Source organism: Spermophilus citellus (genome assembly GCF_964194105.1).
Source record: "Spermophilus citellus genome assembly, chromosome: 10".
Taxonomy (NCBI): domain Eukaryota; kingdom Metazoa; phylum Chordata; class Mammalia; order Rodentia; family Sciuridae; genus Spermophilus; species Spermophilus citellus.
Genome location: NC_138197.1, coordinates 45,333,133 through 45,358,702, shown reverse-complemented (window position 1 = coordinate 45,358,702; position 25,570 = coordinate 45,333,133). Strand labels below are relative to the sequence as shown.

General features: G+C 35.1%; 1 protein-coding gene across 4 annotated transcripts in view; it reads right to left on the bottom strand.

Annotated features, from left to right (window-relative positions):
• The window catches only part of AEBP2 (AE binding protein 2), a 214,627-nt gene that overhangs the window by 174,107 nt on the left and 14,950 nt on the right, over positions 1–25,570 (bottom strand). For 3 of the 4 annotated variants that reach the window (XM_081311501.1, XM_081311502.1, XM_081311503.1), the window contains exons 2-3: positions 19,604–19,811; positions 9,014–9,121 (exon numbers count right to left, since the gene is read on the bottom strand). In XM_081311501.1, coding sequence (XP_081167627.1) covers positions 9,014–9,121; positions 19,604–19,811 — 316 coding nt within the window. The remainder of the gene's footprint in view (positions 1–9,013; positions 9,122–19,603; positions 19,812–25,570) is intronic. The other variant, XM_081311504.1, reaches the window with a different exon arrangement.

The following is a 25,570-nucleotide window of genomic DNA, read 5'->3' as shown; positions in this document are numbered from 1 at the left end:
ATATTATTAAGGACATTATTGGGGAAATTATTAAAATTTGAATAGCTAACTAATATCAATGTTAAATTTTTGGATTTTGATAACTGTACTAAGGTTATATAATGAATGCATGAAAGTCACTGTTAGGAAACATACATATTTAGAGAAAAAGGGACAGGATACTGCTCCTCTCAAATAGTTCCCCCAAAAGACTGAACTGGTCTGACTGTATCTATATGAGAGAATACAGGAAGGGGAAAAGGGCAGAGAGACAGAAAATGAGAGAAAACAGATGACAAAATAGGTTAAGAGGTTAATAAATGGAAGGGATATTCAGTGGCAGGCAGATATGTAGATAAAAGCACTGTGGGACTGGGGATGTAGCTCATGGGGATGTAGAACAGTACTTGTTCTAGCATGCATGAGGTTGTGAGTTCAATCCCCAATATGGAAAAAGAAATTAAAGGGGGGGGGGGGGCAGGGTTGTGATCTGGCTCAGTAGTAGAACACTTGTCTAGCATGTCAAGTCCTGGGTTTGATAATCAGCAATGTGGAAAAGGGGTTAGGTGTGGCACGCTGGACTCCAAATCACAGAACAGCGGCAAAACACTATCTGGTAAATCTGGGTTCAGAGAACTTGAGAGTTCTACATGGGAAAGCAGCATAAAAAATTCAGGAACAATCTCAAAATGAGCAAAAATGATGCCTTTTCCTCCCCCTATTTCATAAAAATGAATGAGTTCCAAATGATTTCCATCCTAAAACTAAAATTGTGGGTGTCATTAAGTGGCAGAGTTCTTGCCTAGCATGTGTGAGGCTTCACACGCTATACTGTATTGTCTTAAATATAAAACTAAATATTTATATTATATTAAAGCAATATATTTTCCTAATTATCATTTTACATTAAAACTATATTTAAAAATTAGAATGAGGGGGAAAAGTCTAATGGAAAAAAAAGTCAAAGCTACCAGGTGTGGTAATGTGTACCTACTGTTTGCTACTCAGAAAACTGAGGAAAGGGAATGGCTTGAGTCCAGGACTTCAAGGCAGTCTAGGTAATATAGGGAGACTTTCACATAAGCTTGCTTTTGATAACTATTGCTAAATTCCTCCTCCAGTTTATACTTTAACATGAAGGGTTTAATTTAGTGCCTATTTCTTAACCTTGCTGAAGCTGAGTTTGTTCAGCTTCAGCAAGGTAAAGAAATAGGGTAGTTTCGGGAACAAACTCAGTAGTTGGATAGTTTACAGGAAAACAACTCAGGGCCTGGCTACTGTGGTTTAGATGTAAGGTGTCCCCCCAAAAGCTCATGTGTGAGACAATGCAAGAAGGCTTCGAGGTGAAATGATTGGCTTGTGTGAGCCTTAACCCAATCACTGCACCTATCCCCAAACAGGCATTAACTGAGTGGTAACTAAAGGCAGATTTGATGAGGCTAGAGGAGGTAGGTCATTGGGAACATGCTTTTGGAGTAGACCGTTTTTTAATATTTTTACTCCATCTGCTATTATTTTTATTTGTTTTAATGTAGTGTTGAGGATCGAACCCAGTGCCTCACACATACTTGGCAAGAGCTGTACCACTGAGCCACAACCCCAGCCCCATGGAGTATATATTTCATATCTGGCAAGTGAAGTCTCTCTGCTTCCTGATAATGTCCTGAGCTACCTTCCTCCACCATACTCTTCCACAGTGATGTTCTGCCTCATTTCAGGACCCAAGAAAAGGAGTCAGCTATCTATAAACATAGACCTCTAAAACCATAAGCCCCCAAATAAACTTCCTCCTCTAAAATTGTTCATTTCGTCACAGCAGCAAAAAAAAAAAAAAAAAAAAAAAAAGCTGAATAAAACACTCCACCACTGAGTTGTACCCCAATCTACCAAGACTCTATCTTAGGGGCTGGGGTTGTAGTTCAGCAGTAGAGCGCTCACCTAGCACATGCAAGGCGCTGGGTTGGATCCTCAGCACCACACAAAAATAAATAAATAAAATAAAGATAGTGGATAGTGTGTCCAACTACAACTAAATATATATACATTTTTTTTAAAAAAAGACTATCTTAATGAAATAAAAGCAAACTACATGAATAAGAAATTTAGAAGGGGAAAAAAGGTCAAAAGATATAAACACATTCAAATCTTGCCAGTAATAAAAAATGCCTAATAGAACTGCAAAGATATTTATTTTAAAATACCAGTAATACCAACAGCTTCAGCAAGGTTAAGAAACAGGCACTAAATTAAACCCTTTAGGTTAAAGTATAAACTGAAGGAAGAATGTAGCAATAGTTATCAAAAGCAAGCTTATGCGAAAAAAAATGCACACAAACTTTGGCCTAGCAAAATGCATTCTAGAAATTTATGTTAATTCTCAAGATAAGTTTATAAAAATGTATTCATTGACTACATTGTTTTGGGTTTTTATGATACTGAGTATTGAACCCAGGAGTACTCTACAACTGAACTACTTCCCCAGCCCTTTTTATTTTGAGACAGAGTCTTCCTAAGTTCCCAGGCTGGCCTTGAACTTGCCATCCTCCTGCCTCAGACTCCCAAATCACTGGGATTACAGGTATGCTCTACCACCCCAAGCTACATGGCTCTTTACATTGGGAAAAAAAAAATTAAAAATACCCAAGAAAGGACTAGTTAGATAAAATATGATAAATCCTCACATGAGAATATTACACAATCTTAAAATATTAGTTAAATAAGTTTACTAACATAAAATGATGCCTGTAAAGACCGAAAAAGTAGACTATGCATGTATAAAATGACCCCATATAAAAAAAATGACTTCACTTATTGACAAACATGTCAACAACAGACATGTTGAAGAATAAACCATGGCTTTCTATATGAAAGATTAATTATATTTATTATTTATGCTTTTTAATATCAATTTTAATAGCAGGAAGTATTACTTTCATAACATACATAATTCCACATGACATGTGAAAGAAAAACAGACTATCAAGAATTAAGAAAAGCTGGGGCTAGGAATGTGGCTCAAGCGGTAATGCGCTCGCCTGGCACCACATAAGAATAAAATAAAGATGTTGTATCCACTGAAAACTGAAAAATAAATATTAAAAAATTCTCTCTCTCTTTAAAAAAAAAAAAAGAATTAAGAAAAGCTTTGTTGCCAGATGCAGTGGCACATGCTTATTATCCCAGAGACTTGGGAGATTGAGGCAGGAAGATTGCAAGTTTAAGGCCAGCCTCAGCAATTTAGCAAGGCCCCAAGCAATTTAGTGAGACCCTGTCTCAAAATAAAAAATAAAAAGGGCTGGGGATGTAGATCGGTGATAAAGCATGTCTGCATTTAATCCCTAGTACGAGAGGAAGGGAAGGACGGAGGGGGAAAAAACTTTGTTGCTTTCCTACACAATAATGCATGCCTGTAATCCCAAAGACTTGGGAGGCTGAGGCAAGAGTATGTTAAGTTTATAGCCAGTGTCAACAACTTAGGGAGCCCATAAGCAACTTAGTGAGACCCTATCTCAAAATAAAAAGAAAGGACTAGGGATACAGCTCAGCAGTTAAGCACCCTTTGGTTCAATCTCTAGTGTCAAGGGGAGGGGAGGGGAAAGGTTCCCATTGGTGTGAACTCCATATGTCTGTCAAAGCCAGTCAAGGTTGAATGCTATTAGTACTTTCTTTCCCTTTCTCAGGTTTTATTTTAAAGAATTAACAGGGGGATGGGGTTAGGGCTCAGCAGTAGCACACTTGCCTGGCATGTGTGAGGCACTGGGTTTGGTTCTCAGCACCGCAAATAAATAAATAAAATAAAGGTCTATCAACAACTAAAAAATTTTTTTAAATTAAAAAAAAATTGACAGGTTGAGGTTGTAGTTCAAATGATAGAGTGCTACCTAGGGTACAAGGCCATGGTTTTGCACCACAAAAACAATTTAAAAAGTGACTAAAGAATTACCAACTTAAAATGTTTTCAGTAAGTCCATACACATGTTTAAGAATTCCTCAGCAAGCCAGGGGCATATGCCTGTAATCCCAGTGGCACAAGAGGCTAAGGTAGGAGGATCATTAGTTCAAAGCCACCCTTCGCAACAGTGAGGAGCTAAGCAACTCGGCGAGACCCTGTCACTAAATCAAATACAAAGTAGGGCTGGGAATGTGGCTTGGTTGAGTTCCCCTGAGTTCAATCCCCGGTACCAAAAAAAAAAAAAAAAAAAAAAAAAAAAAAAAAAGATTCCTCAGTGAGATTTTTTTTAAATCAATTATTTCACAAGGTACTCAACAACAAAAAGACAACTGATTTCCTAAGACATGCATAAATAAGTCCTCAAGCGCCCCCTCCCCCAAAAAAAGCACCAAGAAAAGCCCATTTTTTTGAAACTACTGGAGATTGAACCCAGAGCAGCCTGTTGCATGCTAAACAAGCATTTTGCCACTGAGCTACATCCCCAACCTTTTTCTTTTGAGAAAGGGGTCTTGATAAAATTGCCCAGGCTTGCAATCCTCCTGCCTTAGCTTCCCAAGTCGCTAGGATTACAGGCATGTGTGCCACTACACCTAAAAGAGAAAAATTTATTTAACTGCCAGTCTAAAAGATATTAGGAGATAATAATAGATAGTAATCTAAGGACAGAATAGGTGTATAAATATTGAACAGGAGCTATTCTGCATTATAACTAAGAAGAATTATAGTATAATTGGTTAAGAACAGAGACTCACAGCCTCTAAAATCCCGAATCTGTCACTGATTGCCAATGACAGAAAATATTTAACCTCTTTTTGTCTGTTTCCTCATCCTTAAAAGGAGAACAACAATAATTAAAAAACTATTATAAATATTAGTAAGATATATAATGCAATAAGATATCTATGCAAAGTGCAAAGCACCAGGTAGTATCATTCAAGCCCTGGCTGTCATGATTATTTCTGTCACCCATTTAACCTCACTCAGTGCATAACAAATACTAGAATAATCAACAAGAAACTTTCTGCAACCAACTTAATTTATCATAGTTCAAGCTCCATAGTAATAAATTCTAGTTTTTAAAATATTTCAAATTGCCACCAAGTATCACATATATAAAACTGCATGATACCCCCTAAATAGTTTATTCTTTTTTTGCTTTGTTATGTACATACACGTTTTCAATATATACCTAAAGTATCCTCCATACCATGAGACACAAGACTCCATTAAAAAAGGGAAAGGGGACTAGGTGCAGTGGTGCACACCTTGTAATCCCAGCTACTTGAGAGACTAAGGCAGGAGGATCAAAAGTTTGAGGTTAGCCAAGTGAGTTAGGCTAGAACCTGCCTCAAAATAAAAAGAAGTAGAGCGCCCCTGGGTTCAATCCCCAGTACCAAAATATAAAGGGAAAAATGAAAACCAAAGACAGACTAGGAGAAGATATCAGTAATACACATGTCAGACAAAGGGTTTCTTTTCCAAACATATGAATAATTTCTATAACTGAATAATAAAAAACAAACCACCCAATAATAAAATAGACAAGACATGAATAGAACCTTCACCCAAAATATGATATTCGACAGACACAGCACATGTAAATGTACTCAACAGCATTATCAACAAGAGAAATAAAAACTAAAGCCAACAATGAAATGCTATTACTCATGAACCATGATGGCCAAAATTAAAAGTGCTCAGTGTACTAAAATACTACACAGCCAAGAGGAATGAGTATGTGTACGCAATGAGAAGACAAGTAGAGGGCTAGGATGTGATTCAGTGGTAGAGTGCTTGCCTAGCATGCATAAAGCCATGGATTCAATCTCCAGCACTGAAAAAATAAGATATGTAGAGAAATGTCTAAATGTCTACAGGGCAGCTTGATTAACATCAGCAAGAGAATAAACTGGTTTATCTGCACTATGAAATTTATTTTTTAAAATGACACAACAATTTGGATCAATCAAATAATTTAGTAAGTGAAAAATGACACAAGAGTTCATACAATCAAGACAGGATGACAGAAATCAGAAAACAGACTGGGAGAAGAGATGGAGGACAGAAGGATAGACTAGAAAGAGACATTAGGAAAACTTGCTTTACTGAGAATACCCATTAGGGTAGTAGTTAAACATATGAAACAAATCATTAAGTTGCTAAACATGTTAAGTACACTTTAGACACTGTATACAACACCCAAAATAAACAAAGATAGTCACCTCAAATATCACCTCATTGCCTTCTTTCTGTAGTCAACTTCCATTCACCTTTTATTACTCTTTCCCAGCCCTATTAATTTAACTGATTCAGAATCCATGCATGTTCCCAAAGAACATTTCATAAGTCACTATTAAAAATCTGAAACATTTCATTATTTACATTTATTTAAATCTATGTAACTCTAAAAAAAATAAGTTCCCTGAATGGTAGAGGCCTATTTTTCTTATTCATCTTAGTTCCATAATGCCTAGCAGAAGGAGTGTTATTAACTTTTACACATCCATAAAATTATTTTTTTTAATTTAAATGATTGTTATGAAGGGTATTGAAGAGGGCTAGATTTGATCAGGATGCATTCTCATTATATGCATGCACTAAAATATTACACTGAATTCCACTAATATGTACAATAAATGTTAGCCAAAGATTTTTTTAAAAAAATTTTTCTCTTGATTCACAGAATAATGGTTTAACAAAAGCTTTTTTCCCCTCTCCCATCAAAATTTTCCTACAGCTTCTAAGAAGAGGATTTAGAAAACTACCCATTTGTACAAGGTTTAAAAATTAACCTACATATCATAATCAACCACCTATAGAATGGACACCTTAAAAATATATGGAAATATAAGTGAGAAAGTATCTTTTTTTTACTCTTAACAACAATAATCTCGTATTTATTGAATATACACTGTACAACAAACGCTTACCAAGTAACACAGAATTACCCAACTACATATTAGACAGGAAGTTAGGAGTGCAGTTCCAGGTAGAATTTCTAATAAACATCAGGACCAAGATCTATAGTATGACTACAGAAGATTAGGGTGTTACAGAAGATTAGGACTCAGACTGGGAATGCAGCCCAGTGGTAGACCACTTGTCTACCATGTGCAAAGTCCTAGGGTTTAGTCCCCACTACTGCAACTATACATAAAGACATAATTTTCCACCTATTAGTTTGACAAAATCCAAAAGGTTAAGAGCACCCTCTTAACAAGGCTTTAGAAAAGGCAAATGCTCTACCACTGCTAATGGAGAGGGTACAACCTACAGAGAAGGCAATCTGGAATATTTATAAAAATCACCAATGCTTACTCAACTCATTTTTTAGGAATTTCTCCTAAATGTTTAATTATACATATACAAAAATCTTTATATATGTTCACTATTTTTAATAGTAAGACTAAAAGCAACCCAAGTATCTATGGAAATTTGGTTAAGTAAACTTACAACCATAGAATATAATATTTTGAAGCTGCTAAAAGAAAATAAAAAATATTCTGAATTTATGTGGACAGATCCAAGATTAAGTCTATTCAAAAACTAAGGTACACATTCACACAATGTAAGATGTTAACAATGGCAGAAATTTCTGTACTCTAATCTTTGAAAGGTATCTATATATACTGATCCAAAGAAATAATTAAAGAAAGAAGGTACAAATAATGCTTACTAGATTTTGTGTAAAGGAAGGAGAATGAAACTACATATTTATGTTGTAGTTTTGTAGAATAATACTAGAAGAGTTCACAAGACTACTAAAAGTAGTTATATATGTAGGGGGTAAAGGATATGAAGAATTAAAAAAAAAAAAAAACAAACAAGATTTCTAAATCTAAAAGAAAAAAAAACATTTACTTAAGAGACCAGGTGTCATATTTCTGGTTTTCAGCAATCTTCCTGCCTCACTCCCTGGAACAGCTACGCTATATCCACGTGCCACCACACCTGGTTGTAAATTTTTTGTGATTTTTTAAAACTTATTAATTACTGCCTTTTCAAAAAACATTAAGTGATCTTTTAAAGCAACTTCATAGGAATTACCTCATTCTCTGATGAAACCCAAGGGAAATTTCTGGCACAGTATTTACATTCCAGTAGAAATTATGGATTTAGTAATTATTAAACCTCTTTAAACACAAACTTTTAATCTCTGTGGTATATGCTTTCCAAATATTTTGTCTATTTCCAAAATATTTTGTCTAATTTTTTAATGAAGATAAAATGGAAAAACAATTTTTTCCAAAAAGCCTTTTTTTTTTTTTTTTTGGTTCTAGGGAGTATACCCAAGGATACTTTACCACTGAGCTGTATCCTCAGTTCTTTTTCATTTCCTATTTTGAGACAGAGTTTTGTTAAATTGTGGAGGATCTCACTAAGTTGCCTGGGCTGGCTCCAAATTGCAATCATCCTGGCTCCAAATTGCAATCATCCTGCCTCCGCCTCAAGTTGCTGGGATTACAGGTATGCATCACCATGCCTGGCAATGCTTTCTCTTTGTAAAAAATTTCCCAGACACATCTATTTGGACAAACTGATCTATAATTAAGCTCAGTAGTGTGATCTCAAAATTGAAAGGAATATCTTAAAGATCTACAATTTCTTTACTTCATACAATAGTCAATGTTATTTGCTAATAATGTTAAAACCTCTAACACTGAGAAAACAACCAGACCACAAGGTATCAACCAAAGCCAAGTGATGGACAAAACTTAAAGTCATCAGTCTATCCACAAGTTGTTTTTAAGACCCTCACCTAATAGCAACTTTTTTTCTGTTCTTCAAACTAAATATTTTGGATTAAATTATCTACATCTACTTTCCAAACCTATGCACCTTATATGAATATTAAAACAAATAGTTCTTTTAAAAAATTTTAGAAAGAGGAAAGTATATCCAGTAAGAAACATGTCAGCTTAGGGGGGGGGTGTTATTTTAATGACAAAATGCTTGCCTAGCATGCTGGAGGTTCTGGGTTCAATCCCAATACAAAAAGAGAGAGAGAGAGAGAGAGAGAGAGAAAGAAATATCTTAAGTAGAAGTTTAACAAACAAAAGGAAAAAACCCTCACATACATACCTTGAAAGGTTTGTCTCCACTGTGTGTCAGCATATGCCTCTGTAACCAACTCTGACTGGTTGATGGAGTGTTATATACTTTACAACCTTTCCATAAGCAAACAAACACCTGTTAAAAGAAGAGCCATAATAATTTTCATCACTTATCTCAACAAATAGTTCAATTCCTTGTTAATGCAATGAACACAATGTAAGTCTTCAATTGAAAAGAAAAAGCCATTTAATGTATACAACAATCAAAATTATTCACATAACTAACTTTATGAATTTTCCATATACAGGCACTATTTTAATCCTACTCCCCTAAACCTGCTAACTCAATAAAGAACTGAAACACCAACTGCAAAGTACCATTCATAAGAAAATATATAAAATATAGACAATATATCTATAATAAGACAATAAGCCATTATTAATTTTTTTTAGCTACTACATAAGAGAACAAGCATTAATTTTTAATTTTAAGGATCAGGAAAATATAAAGGCACAAATAGTAAAAATTAAGATATCAATAAATGTTTAATATAGTATTTATTATTCAAGAAACTGATGTTTTCAACTTCAAAGAATGACTTTTTATATCAAATTATCAACAGGTATGGTGGCACATGCCTGTAATCCCAGGAGTTTGGAGTCAGAGATAGGATATTTCAAGTTTAAAGCCAGCCTTTGAACGTTAGTGAAGCTCTAAGCAACTTAGTGAGACCCTCTCACAAAATAAAAAACAAAAGACGCTGGTAATGTGACTCAGTGGTTAAGTGTCCCTGGATTCAGTTCCTGGTACCAAAAAAAAAATCAAATTATAGTTTTTCTATTCATGAATTCTTATTCTCACATGCATGGTAACATTATTTATTCTTATACCGTTCTATCTATAAAAATTTAATTCCAGTCAAGCCCAGTAGACCAAACCTGTAATTTCGCATTGACTTGGGGGGACTGAGGTAGAAATATCACAAATTCATAGGTCTCACAAACTTAGCAAAGACCCTCAAAGTAAAAAATACAAAGGGCTGGGGATTGGGAATGTAGCTCAGTGGTAAAGCACCCCTAAGTTCAATCCTCAGTGTTAAAAATAATAAAATTTTAAAAATTAATGAATTATTTCCAAAGCCAGGCAAGGTGGCACATACTTTTAATTCCAGCTATCCCAGAGGCTAAAGCAGGAGTATTATAAATTCAAGACCAGTCTGGGCAATTTATCAAGATTCTGTCTCAAAATTAAAAGGATTGGGGGTATAAATCAGTAGAGTACCCTGGATTCAATCCCCAGTGTCAGCAAAAACAACAACAACAACAAAAACTATTTCCAAAAATCTTAATTATGAAGGGGATTGAGGGTACTAGGGATTAAATCCAGGGTACTCCAAACTGAGCTGAACCCTCCTTGCCACACCCTTTTTTGTACTAAGGATTGAACCCAGGAGCACTTTACCACTAAGCTACTTTCCAGCCCCTTTCAATTTTTACTTTGAGACAAGATCTTGCTAAACTAATGAGGCTGGGCCTCAAACTTGGCAATCTCCTGCCTCAGCTTCCTGAGTAGCTGGGATTACAGGCCACCACTACTATACTTGGGTAGACATGCGCTTTTCTTTTCAGCTCCTGTGTCCCACACTCATGACTGAATACAGGGGTGGCTCTACCAGTGGGCTACATCCCAAGTACTTTTCTTTTTAAGACAGGGTGCAACTAACTTGCCTAGGCTCTAGGCTGGCTTGAACTTGTGATCCTCTTGTCCCCTTGTCTCAGCGTCCTAAAACACTGGGATTAGAGGTGTGTACCACCATTCCCAACTGGACATTAGCTTTTCTTTAACAGACCTACATTCTTAGGTTTAATCAACTGCGTATGACTGGATTTGAAAAGTAACAACTCTAAAATTCTAATCTTTATTATCTTCCTATTACTGAGGTATCGATTTACTAATTGATGGTACTTCATCAAATTCAACATTGTAAACTGCCACACAACTACTGCAACCATTACCTTCAAATAACCACTTTTAGTCTGTTTTTTCCCTAAGGTAAAAACCATTATAAAAAGAGTAACACTTTGAATACCTCAGCATAATACATACAGAACATATCAAAGATGTAGATGGAACTGAAGAAACATGCTTTAAGAGCTGGGGTTCTAGCTTAGTGACACAGCACTCGCCTAGCATGTGCAAGGCCTTGGCTTCAATCCTTGGCAAAACACACACACACACACACACACGCACACACACACCCCTAGAAAAAAAAGATCAACAATCTAGGAATAAATAACTGAGGTCAAGTTTTCCTCTAAAACTTGACCTCTAAACCCTTGTCAAGGTCTAACAAGCCAATTCCACTACTGAGAGTGGTCAAGGTTATTTAGATGCTGATGCCCAACCTGATTCCACAACAGATTTCTATTTTCTTTTAGTTAAGTAGATAGAGGAAGTCATAACATATCCTCCTTCATATTTAAGATTCCTTACCCTAGCATATTATAAAATGATGCTTAAGGTTTTCAGAGTTTTAAAAGTGACTTTTAAAAAATAAATCTACGAAGAAGAATTAAAATGTTACGTGCTATAGAAATTCAATTCTGTTTGATAATCACATGCAGATAATAAACACTATCTACCAATTTCCAAAGCTACTAGTCTCATTCTTAAATTATCAATCCAAGAAACAGATAAGAATTGGGTTAGTTTAAAATTTTCTCAAGTGCCAGGTGTGGTAGTGTTCAAGTGTGAGTTGGGGTGGTGCAAACCTGTAACCCCAGCAATTCATGAGGCTGAGGCAGAAGGATTACAAGTTTGAGGACAGCCTCAATAACTTAGCAAAATAAAAAATAAAAATCCCCCCCCCCTCCAAAAATGTTTTTTCTTCTCACAATTGATACCACATACTTGAAAAATCCCTTAAAGTATTAGGGAAACTTTTACATCATTTTTGTAACCATTTTTTAAAAGTGAAGAATTCTATTGATATAACTCTTAAGTGACCCCTATTCAAAAAATGTAGGACTTATAGCTGCTTTCATATAAACACTGCCTCTATTTATAATAACCCAACTACTACATTTGGAGAAAAAAAAAACAAAGTTTTTTACTTATAACTCTTCCCCTAGCAGCAAACTGGAAGCAATGGCAGACCACATAAGAACTTTAGGTACAGCCTTTATTAGAAGTAGGTATGGTCTAGACTCCACATGCAATTATGTCTAGTAACACTACTAAAGCAAACTTCAGATTTGAAACCTTCAGTTTAATAAATTTTATAGAAAGTGACATGTATAAAGAAACCAAAGTTAATGATGTTTAGCTGCATTTGAGAAAATACTTTAAAAATAATTGGTGGGGGAACACTAAGCTTCCACAAAGATGGTCTTGACACACACCACCAGCAATAAGGTATCTACACAAGGTATCTACAAAAAACCACCAAACTTCAGAAGCGAAATTTCCTTTCCTAACCTATGTTAGAAAGGTCCCTTGATAAAAGCAGTCCAAAATCTGATAACAGAGTCTTCTTCAAACCTGAGACTTTGTAGATGCACAATGGGGGAGGGGACTTTTAGAAATGTTTCTACTGTAAAAATTAACCTGAAAACCAAATACAACAGAATTCAATCCAAATTTGAAAGGAGCCAAGTCTATAATCCCAGCTACTCAGAAGGCTAGTACACGAGGAATGGAAGTTTGAGGACAATCTGGACAACTTAATGATACCCTGTCTCAAAATAAAATAAAAAAGGGCTAGGGATGTAACTCAGTAGTACAGTGCTAATCTAGCAAGGCTAAGGCCCTAGATATGACTCCTCCAGAATCAGATAAACAAATAAAAATTTTAAAAGGGGGGAGGGGTTGTGGCTCAGCAGTAGAGCGCTTGCCTCCATGTGTGAGGCCCTGGGTTCAATCCTCAGCACCGCATAAAAATAAATAAACAAAATAAAGGTATTGTGTCCATCTACAACTAAAAAAAAAATAATAATAATTTTTTTTTTCAAAAGGAAGGAATATGGTTCAAGAATATAATTCAGGGTTGGGGTTATAGTTCAGTACCTAGCACACATGAGGCACTGGGTTCAATCCTCAGCACCACATAAAAATATTGTGTCCACCTACAACTAAAAAATAAATATTTTTTAAAAAAGAATATAATTCATCATGGATCATATTTTAAAATGGCTCATATTTTTAAATGGATCATATTTAATTAGAATATTTAGGCAGAAGTACACAATCTACTTTCTCATGACAGAGATTTGTGTAATCCAGCCAAGCATGGTGGTACATATCAGTAATCCTAGTGGCTCAGGAGACAGAGGCAGGAAGATTTCAATTTCAAAGACAGCCTCAGCAACTTAGCGAGGGCCTAAGTAATTCAGTGAGACCATCTCTAAAAAAAAAAAAGTACTGGGGATGTGGCGACATGGCTCAGTGGTTAAGCACTCCTATATTCATCCCCTAGTACCCAAAACATAAAAGAGATTTTGGTAATACAGAGTTTACTAGACATATTATAAATGGAAAAGATACACTGAATTATATCTAGCACTTTACAATTATGAAATAATCTTGGAAGATTAACTTCATCTAAGTCTATATTTCCATCAAAAAATATGAGCACACATCCTATAATTCCAAAACACTATAGATATATATTTTCCCAAAAAGCCTAGATAACAGAAATTTTGCATTTATATTAGATATCAAAGTTCCCGTTTCAAATAACAGCAATCATTTTTCTGCAACACAGTCTAGGAAAAGAAATAGTCACTAAATGAGTATTTTTGAACTACCAAAGAATCTTCAGATTTACAAATGACCTAACATATAAGATGTAGAGATCTAAAGTTTCAACGCTATAGGCAGATTTGGGGTTTCTGTTAAGAACTCTAAGAAACCTAGAGTTCTGTCAGAATGACTCAGCTTTATCTTCAGAAATCTCCATAATGCTCAAAAAGGAGGCTAGTAGCAACTCTGGGATCTAAGAGTAGGCTTAGTTCCCTTGACTTTGGTCAATATCCCTGAATGGACATAAAGCTGTGTTTATTTCAATCTATACATGGCTTATTCCTATAAAAGCTTGTGTGACAACACAGGTAAATGTCTTAAATTTGTTTGGTTATTAATACTCATATCTTAATTGAACAAATTAATCCACTACAATCTTCTGTAAGCAAATGAAAAAAGGATTCCAAAAGAATGCAACATTATGGGCCTGGGGATATAGCTCAGTTGTTAAAGAGAGTTTGCCTTGCATGCACAAGGCCCTAGGTTCAATCCCCAGCACCATTAAAAAAAAAAAAAAAAAGCAACACTAACCTGACAGAAGTCTAAGTGTGCTTGATAAAACTCAGTTAATAATAAATTATAAGCAGTCAAATATATTCTAAATGCACAGCAGATAAGCATTATAATTTATATGCCAAAATAAATAAATAAAGGTCTAGTTACATGAGCAATTAGATTCTTTTTAGCAGTAAAATGATACAAAAAGATTTTATATAAAGGATTTAATGGTATCTTTAAACTCTAATACTTTTTTGAAGGTGTATCAGGGATTGATCCCAAGTATGCTTAACCACCAAGCCACTCCCCAGCCCTTTTTAAAATTTTACTAGAGACAGGGTCTCATGGAGTTGCTTAGGGCCTAACTAAATTGCTGAGGCTGGATTTGGATTCCCAACCCTCCTGCCTCAGGCTCCTGAGTTGCTGGGATTACAAGTGTGTGCCACGGCACCCAGCAAGAACTTCATTCTTTTACAAGATGTAAACATAAAAAAATAAAATACACTGTGAATCCAATTAGTATGTCTGTTTGCTCTTTAAAAATGCCAGAAAATAGGAAAGGTAGCAGAATACAACAGTTACAAATAGGGCATTATGTAAAATTGTGGATGTGTAACCGACGTGATTCTGCAATCTGCATTTGGGGTAAAATTGGGGGTTCATAACCCACTTCAATCTAATGTATGAAATATGATATGTCAAGAGCTTTGTAATGTTGTGAACAACCAATAAAAAAAAAAAAATGCCAGTAAAGCAGCGGTATACATCTCTTGATTCTAGCTTCTCGGGAGGGTGAGGCAAGAGGATGGCAAATTCAAGGCCAGCCTGAGCAACCTGGCAAGATCATGTCTCAAAATAAAAATTAAAAAGTGGTGCTTAAGTTGTAGCTTAGTGGTAGAGCACCTGCCTATCACATGTGAGGCACTGGGTTTGATCCTCAGCACCACTTACAAATAAATAAGTAAATAAATAAAGGTACTGTGTTCATCAACAACTAAAAAAAAACCAAAAAACAAAAAACAAAACCAAAAAAAACCCTTAAAATTAAAATTTAAAAAATAGAAATTAAAGAGGGATGGGGTAGTCAGGCATGGTGGTGAATGCCTATTAACCCAATGACTAAAGAGGCTGAAGCAGGAGGAACCCAAGGTCGAGGCCAGTCTCAGCAAATTAATGAGACCCTCATCAACTTAGGAAGAACTTGTCTCAAAAAAAACTAAAAAGGAATGGGGATGTAGCTCAGTGGCAAAGCACCCCTGGGTTCAATACCCCAGTATCCAAAAAAAAAAAAAAAAAAGTTGGGGATATAGCTCAGCAGTGAAAAAGATTAAAAAAAATCTAGGGGCTGGTGATATAGCTCAGTTGGTACAGTATTTACCTCACATACACAAGGCCCTAGATTCAATCCCCAGCACCAAAAAAAAAAAAAAAAAAAAAAAAAAAAATCTAGTCCTAAGACTAAACTATTTCTCATTTCTTATAAAAGATATGACCCATTTTATGTTGTATTTAGGATATGCCTAGTTGGTAATCAAAACTCAAAATGACCAGGTTAGGGAAGTAGTTCAGTGGTAGAGAACTTGCACAGCATGTGCTATGATCCTAGATTTGATTCCCAGGACCACAAACAAAAGAATAACAAAAAAAAAAAAAAAAAAAACCTCCTAAGACTTACTTAGAATACTAGAAGCCCTCCCACAAATTCAACATAGAAATTTTATAAGATATAAAAGTGTCAGGCTACATTAATCTTCAAATACCCTATTATCCCATCACTCCAAAACACACCCAAGAATATACACAACAGTAAACAAACTGAACACAAATCCTACATAAGAAAGCTGATTTCTTTCTGATAATTCCCCACCACCACCATCCTTTGACATAGCAATTCTTTTTAATGTGAGAAGTAGTTAAGGCAGAAAGAACAGTACATGAATGGACTTCATACTTAATCGAAGATGAAGCTCCCAACAAGACTTAGGTATATAAAACAGTAAAGTTTGAAATTTGATTTGTAAAATAGTTCAAGGTCTGGTTTGGGGAGCTCAATAAAAGGAATTTATTTATTCATTTTTGCTTATTTATTTTGTGATACTGGGGACTGAACCCAGCAGTGCTCTACCACTAAGCTGCATCCCCAGTCCCTTTTGTTTTAAATTTTGAGATAGAGTCTCAATAAATTGCCCAGGCTGGTCTCAAACCTGTAAAGCTCCTGCCTCAGGCTCCTGAGTAGCTAAAATTATAGGTGTGCACCAGTATGCATAGCTTGATTACTTATTTTTTAATTGTAGAAAGCATTCTCATGTGTATAAGAATATCCATAATTTGCTGAATGTGGGTAGTAATGAGACCCTGATTCAAAATTTTAAAGAAGGGACAGGGTTACAGCTCAGTGGTACAGCACTTACCTAGCATGGGAGAGATTCTGGGTTTAACAGCAAATACTAAAAAAAAAAAAAAAAAAAGTTTATATACATAAAATATTTATAATTTGGTTTAAATGGTTAAATGTCCATCAATGCACTCTGATATATAAAATGGTCAAGATAATCTAAACTGCACTTGACTTCTGCCTCCAAACCCAATTTAAGTCTACAGGTACAGAGCAACATAAGTACCTGGGGGTGTGGGGGTCCTAAGCTATTAAAGGATGGTTTTGTTTTTTTGTTTTTCCTAGGGTAAGGATTACAGTGGAATGAGAAGAGGAGGAATACGATACTTAGATCTTGCCTAACTTACTGCTCCAGCAAAACTGTCATGTTTCAATAATTAGGAGCATAAAATCTTCTAGAGTAACAAATTTTTTCCTCATTGTTTCTATTCCATGACGACAATTTAACACTTAGGACAAAAAAAAAGAAGAAATAAGAAAACAATTAAGCCATAAATTAAATGCTTTTTAGTTAGATGATGTATGAAGAACAAGTCAAATTCATAGAAACAGAAAGTTCAGTAGTAGTTACCAGGGACTGTTGCCAGAAGAGAATGAGTTTGATTAATGGTTATTGACTTCAGTTTGAAATGATGATGAAAAAGTTCTACAGACAGGTAGTTAGTGATGGTTGCACAATGAATTCACTTAATGTCACTGAACTACACACTTAAAATGGTTAAGAAAAAGTTTTTTAAAGTTATATTCAAGGAGGCCATTTAAAAAAACAAATTCAATCCACCAACTATACTTCAAAACACAAGACCTAACTTCAAATTACAAATCAGTTTAGGATTTCTCTTGTCTTTTATAGCAGTACTAAGCATGAAATTCTCTACACCAGTGAGTGGTATATAGAAAATGTGTACGTTTCCTTCATCTTTTATTTTATAATGAAGAAATTAATGTCCTTGAAATATCAAGAATCATTTATTTGGTCAAAACAGCTTTACTACTAAAATCAGCTAGGAAATCATTAGTAATAAAGAAATATTTTAATAAGGGCTCAAGAAATTACATGGGGAATTTTAATTTCAATAAAATTATATTTATAATAGAAATATCAGGATTTCATAACTAGTTCTATAATATCAATAAGGTACATGTAATTGCAGGTAATTACATAATACTTCTACTTTAGAAAATTAGAAAAGTCAGTTTGTTACTGCATTTTTCCTACAAATTTGTAAAGGACTGAAAACAATCTTTTAAGGATGTGTGCCAACTCAATCTGTAGGATCCAAGACTTAGAAATGTGAAATTCTCCCACACCTAAGAGAAGCCCAGGGATCTTTTTACATAATTTGTGATCCCATATATAGTATATAAGTGACAAGAAAATTGCTAAGTGACAAAAAAGCATCTGCCAAGTCTCAAAAGCAGCACATACCAAGTCACATCAAGCATTGATTCACAAAAGACGGGGTTTTTTTTGTAGTAGCAAGGAAACTAACGTGGTAAGACACTTCACTCTAAATACGTTGAATAAGGAATAACCAACAAACTGGCTTTAACAATGAAAATACCATATTATGAATACAGTTTCATTAAAAGATCATACGGAAGTACAAAATTTGACTTACTCAGATATTCTAAATTTAAGAAAACAAATGTATTTATGTCTCACATTTGAGTAAACAAAAAGATTTCTGGTACATTATAATATTGTAACAGGGATGAGAATTTCTTAAATCTCAAATGTGTTCATATGGTTGTATTTTTGGTTTTGGAGGGTACTAAGGACTGAACCCAGGACCTCACCCATACTAATCAAGAGCTCAACTAATGACCTATGTCCACAGTCACAGCTGTATGTTTTTTTTTTATATTTCAATACTATAATCTAAGTATCAATACAATCTTGCAAACAGTTGCCTACTCATTTAAACTGTGATGATTTTAATCACTTCAGCAACAGTGTACCTCAACGGTAATGGCAGGCTGATAGATAAATGGCCTCATAAATTATCTGTACGTACGATGTAACATTAGTTTCTGGAATATGCAGTAAGTATAACTGTTCAAGACAAACCTAGGCAAAGCTGAAAATAAGCTGGGCACAGTGATGCACACCAGCAATTTAGGAGGCTGACGCAAGAATATCATGAACAAGTTCAGGGCCAGCCTGGGCAACTTAGCAAGATCCTGTTTCAAAATAAATTTTAAAAAGCACCCTTGGGTTCAATACCCAGTAATCAAAACAAAAACAAAAACTAAAAATAATTATAAATATTCGAGTCTATTACACTTTAACTCATCTAATTTGCTTAGTTCTTTATTCACTACCCATTAACGTGAAATTTCATGAGCTGACACAATTAAATGTATACCTGAAAATGTATAGGTCAATAATGACTAGTCAGAACTTTCTATCTAAATGAGTTCTGACAAGACCTGGAACAGATAATCAATTCTTATCTATGAAAAATGAGTTCAGGTTGTCATTAAATAGAATTGCATATACTAATTCTAGTACCAATAGTCTCTCTAGTTGATTTCAGCAACAAGGTAAATCTAGAACCCTCTAACAAGGGAAATCCAGGACAATGCCAATTCCTAAGTGTTTTCAACTCAAAACATTAGAACCTTGAAATATATTCATTTATAATATTTCCATACATTTTTTAAAAGTCTAAATTCTTCAGAATAACATACCTAGAAGCAAACTAAAATCCAATATGTAATATATCCTATTTTCATTTGATTCTATCAAGTAGATGGGGGTAGTAACTAAAGAAAAATAATCATCTGAAAAAATAAAGCCTATGTAAAAATAATCCTAAATTACTGGGGACGGGGGAGGAAAAGGTCTAACTAGCAATTACAAATTAATAAAACTAATGAAAACAGGGAGTGGAAAAAAAAAAAGAAATGTCAAAACCAACCCCTCCTCGCTGACCATCTACATGTATGGAACGGATGTGATCTGCCAGATCTGGACTAGAGTTGAAGCAAGCCTGGCACTGGTCCCAACAACAATTATAGGCAATATTTTTGCTTGAAGAAGTAGTGCTTCCTTGTCCGTTCATCATTGCTGGAGTTGAACGCCCACTGGAAATTGTGCTGTCTACATCCATTATAGTACTGCTTATGCTACAAAAGAAGAAAAAAGGCTGTGTTATTCCTAGAAATTCACTAACAAATCATAAATATTTAATCAAGATTACCACCACATTCTGCTCCATACAAATAAAGCATACTAACCACATTCTCCATTAGAAAACAGCAACATTTTGAAAATTATTTACTTGGAAGTAAAAGTACAAATAGAAGCAGAAACACAACAGCACCTCAAGCAACTTTGACAGATAAGAACTGCCCCAATACTATACTATAGAAAACAGGCCCACACACACAGCTTTGTCCCATTTCATCGATTCCCTGGTCTTAAGAAGCACAAGACAGTAACTCTTTCTAGCTATAAATAATTCAGAATCAAAGCATTAACTTCACAGGTCTGAAAATCATTTTGATGACCTGAAATGTTTACTTCTATTCATCAATATGAAACTAGCTGCTATCACATCTTACCTCTTTCCAACTCAAAAAAGTTGGGAAATTTTGCAGTACTTCCCCTTCTAAATAAAATAGTAGGGGCCAGTTAGCTCAGTAGTAGAGAGCTTTCCTAGCAGCTGAGAGGCCCTGAACACAGTTAATTCAAGACCTTGGTTTTACTAAAATCCAAATAAATAACTTTTATTCTTTTTGTTTGTTTTTTAAGATGGATTTTCATCATGTTGCCCAGGCTTATTTTAACCATTTTTTTAATAGTTAATCATCTCTATCTAATAAAAAGATTGAAAATGCCAATCAATCCTTTTTATGTCTTATTTAATAAAATATTACATATTAGTAATTGTCTTATTTACTAAAACAATTACATACTAAGCATGGTCAAAATACTCAAAATTTCACACTACTAAAATGTACCACACTTGAGCCTTCATTTTAAAAGCAATATAGAGCTAGGGATGAAACTCAGAGGTGAAGCATTTACCTAGCATATGTGAGACCCTGGGTTCAAAACCCAGCACCATAAAAGAAAAATTAATAAATATTTTTAAAGGTAATTAAATTTCTTATTATCTTTCCTATAAATAAAACTACATAAAAGTAGCTTCAATGACACAAGAATTAACTGGTAAATTAATTAGTTTTCAGACTAAATTCACCAAAAGCTGTGCACCTGCTTATAATTTAAGAAATACCAGGCTGTAGCAGGAAGATCACAAGATACAGGCAAGCAATGTCAACTTAGTGAGACCTGATTAAAATTCTATATAAAGGCCAGGCGTGGTGGCACAGACCTCTAATTCTAGTGGCTCAGGAAGCTGAGGCAGAATGACAAAGGTTCAAAGCCAGCCTCAGCAACTTTAGCAAGGTTACAAGCAACCTAGTGAGACCCTGTTTCAAAATAAAAAATGAAAAGAGCTAGGGATGTAGCTTAGTGGTTAAGCTCCCTTAGAGTCCATCTCTGGTGCAAAAAAAAAAAAAAAAACCTACATTTAAGGGTTGGGAATATAGTTTAGTGGTAGAAAGCCCCTAGGTTTAATTCCCCACTACCCTCCACACACACAATTAATTAATTAATTAAAATGCTGAGGGTGTAATTCAGTAATTAAGCACTCCTAGATTCAATTTTAAGTACCACAAAAAAAATAGTAATTGTGATTTATATTAACCTTTCAGATGAGGTCTCATTATGAATCTCAGGCTGGCCTTGAACTCCACCTCAGCCCCTGAGTATTGGTACTACATGTGTGCATCACACCCAGCTTTTTTATTAACTTTTTAGGGGGTATGCTTCCCTCCTTGCAACATCTTATTATGGAAAATTTCAAAGACACACAGTGCTTCTGCATCTGAAACCAATGAATATTTTGCCCTATTTGCTAAATGTAGTGTTTTTTGGAATCATTTCAAAGTTACACTTCAATCACAATTATTTCAGCATATACTTTCTAAAAAGAACATTCAATCAACTATATACCAATATAACATTATTGATTCACACCTAAAAATATTAACAATATGAATTGTATTAATTTATTATGTGATCTTTATAATTACTTAACACCAAAAATACACATTTTTAAAATCAGCAAAAGTAGCCAGGGCGCGTGCCTGTAATCCCAGCAGCTCAGGAGGCTAAGGCAGGAAGATCCCAAGTTCAAAGCCAGCAATTTATTGAGGCCCTAAGCAACTCATTGAGACCCCAGACTCTATACGTAAGTAAAAAACAAAAAGGCCTGGGGATGTGGCTCAGTGCCTAAGCGCCACTGGGTTTAATCTCTGGTACCAAAAAACAGAAAAAGTTAGTAAAAATGTTTGTGCAGAATGCTTTAGATATAAAATATATCTCAAGACAGGAATGGTAGATAACACACCCAGCCACTCCTGTAATCCCAATCACTTGGGAGACTGGGGCCCTAATCCATTTAGCAAGACCCAGTCTCAAAATAAAAAATAAAAAGGGCTGGGTAGTAGCATCAGTAACCCTCCCCCCCCCCCAAAAAAAAACAACCTCAAACTTCCCCTTAAAGAATATTCTAGTATTTAAATTAATCTGGCTGACTTCCTACCAGTTAATATAGATTCTAAATTTCATCTCCTAAGGCTTCAAAAACTTCCAAATGTGGCCAGATAAAGTGGCACATGCCTGTAATCCCAGCTACACCAGAGGCTAAAGGAGGAGGAGGATCGAAACTTGGAAGCCAGTCTGAGCAATTTAATGACAACCTGTCTCAAAACCAAAAAATCTAAAGGGCTATAGCTATGTGATAAGCATGCCCCTGGGTTCAATACCCAGTATCACCAAAAAAAGGGCGGGGGGAATAAAACCACTCTCAAATATGATCAGCTCTTCGGTATCTGAATTTTCACATTGTTTGATGTTGAACAAATAAACTGTGGATACAGGGTTTTTTTTTTTAATATCAAAGTACGTATTTTAACCACTAGAAATGTCAAGTTTCACCAGGTCCTTAACCCTAATATAGCTGCCTTTTTCCTTACCACTTGCTTTCTCTAAGTTAAAATATCAACTATAAAGCATTTATTTGCATGATCATACTAATTTAACTCCAAAGGCAAATATTTATAGTTTCAAGTGATCAATCATATCCAATTTATAAACAATCGCAGGAACAGTAATAAACCTCAACAAATTATGGTGGAACAATCCCCAAACTATAGTTAAGTAACACACACACACACACACACACACACACACACACACACACACGCAGGATAATAAAGTTCCAATTTGCATACCTAAATGGATGAAGTTAGACATACACAGAACTATCCTCTAAAGGCCTCTTGAAGATACACAAACCACAGTAGACACTTGTGGAAAGAAAAGGAAGGCTACAGGAGAGAAACTTACCCTTCACTGTATATGTCATTTTTAACCATCTAACCCATACTGTTTTTATTAAAAAGTTAGTTGAAAACAAAGCCAAATTATTGTTTTTAATTGGGCAAATAAGGTCAAGAGAAACTCATACAGTTGTGAGACAACCATCAACCATCAACAACAGAACCATCTATAGAGTGTTTAACATACTTTTTTTATTTCCACAAAAAGGGAACCTTACCAAAAAGAAAAAAAGTTGAAAGAACTATGAACACTAAGCATTGTTTAGTCAGTTTATGTGTGATAACATTCATTTGAAAGAGTACATCAGTGGGCACTATGGCACATGTATATAATCTCATCTACTCAGAAGGCTAAACCAGGATTCCAAGTTCAAGTCCAGTGTGGGCAATTTATTGAAATGATATCTTAAAAAATTATAATTAAAAAAAAGTGCTGGGGTTATAGCTCAGTGGTGGAGTGCATGTGTTCAATCACCAGCACCTAAACAAATAAATAAATAATAAAAATTTTAAAAAGGGATGGGGATAGTGCTTGGGTTGTGGCTCAGCGGTAGAGTGGTTGTCTAGCAAGGCACTGGGTTCGATCCTCATCACCACATAAAAATAAATAAATAAAATAAGGGCACTGTGTCTATGTACAACTAAAAATATATATATTTTTTAAAAAGCATAATAGTACTTAAATAAAAAAGATGGCGATACAGATATAGCTCAGTGCTAGAATATCTCTGGGCTAGAGTCACAATACCGCAAAAAAAAAAAAAAAATTATACACACACACATACACACACAGAGCTTTTTAAAACATATGTATCAAATTTAGATAAATAGCATCAGAACCATACATAGGACTCTTAATTTAATGGAATAGCAAGGTAAACTACTATTTGGCTATAGGTGATATTCCTTTCATCTATAAATAAAATCCTTACTTGTTACTAGAAATACTGTATGTCTCTCCTATACTGATAATCAAATTGAAGGTAAAAATTCAAAAACAATGCAGAGCATTTGAGAATACCCTATATCTTGGAAAGTGTGAAGCTATATACCTGATATTATACATTTCTCAACTTTTTGTTGGAGTAGACTATATTATGTGCCCTGGTACCTACTGTAAGTCTGACAAAGGGATTAAAAGCTAAGCCTCAGCCCAGCACATGGTGCTCGGCTTGGGAGACTGATCAGGAGTATCAGGAGTTCAAAGCCAGCCTCAGCAAAGGCGAGGCACTTAGCAACTCAGTGAGATCCTGTCTCTAAATAAAATACAAAATAGGGCTGAGGATGTGGTTCAGTGGTTGAGTGCCCCTGAGTTCAATCCCTGGTACCAAAAAACAAAAAGCTAAACCTCAACCAGTTTGATTTTACAAGAAAATCAACACTCTACCTGATACTCATGAATTTCTCTTCATGAAAAAAGGGATTATATAATTCACTATATTGAAACCTGTATCACAAAAGTCACTCTCTTTCTACTTTTCATAATAGCTAACAACACTTATTGAGCATTTACTATGTGTTCTGCATTATTCTATGTGCTTGTGTCAGGTTGTATTTTCCAAAAAAACTCATAACAAGATTTCTCATCCTACTCCTTAAAATGTGGTGTCAAGAGATAGGGTCTATGTTATCACCCTTAAATGTAAGCAGGTCTGAAACTACTACAGAAGTGGTACTGCCAGATTTCCAAGACTAGGTCATAAAAGGAAATATAGTTTAAGTCTGTTTCTATCTCTTGAGACACAGAGCTTAAAGTCCTGAACTATCAAGTAAATAACCTGGTTCCTTACACCATGCAGAGGAGAACCTGTGAAGAACATAGGCAGAGAGCAAGAAGCCTTGAGAAATTCCACCGTTCCAGTCCCTGATATGTGGGTGTTTCGAGCACAGGCACCAGTTTGTGATAGACACATGAAGAAAGCCAGTGAGCTTTGAGGATTCCAGTACCCAGCCTTTAAGTTGCTCTACAAGTTGACAAGAAGAGGAGCAATAGAGCTAACTACCGAGCCATGCTCAGATTGCAGATTCACAGGTAAAATAATAGCTGTTTTAAACCACTGAATGTTAGGATAGGCTGTCATACAGCCATTAAGTAGAAAAATGCTTTACACATATTAGTGTACTCAATGACAATCCACAAATAATAAGTATCTTCATCCTTTAGAGAAGCTGAGACACAAAAAGTATGTGACTTGCCCTAAACAAGTACAAAAGTTAATGTCAAAAAAATTAACACATTGCTATATATTCAAAGGAAAAATTTGAATACATTATTTACATTTGAAAAATTCTATGAGACAAGATGATTGTAAGTTCAAGGCCAGTATGGACAACTTACATCACCCTGTCTCAAAATAAAAAGGGCTGGGGTAGTATAAATCAGTGGTAGAATGCCCCTGAATTCAATCCTCAGTTCCTCTAAGAGAGAAGAAATAAATAAGCCAGGTAAGGTGGTGCATGCCTGTAATTCC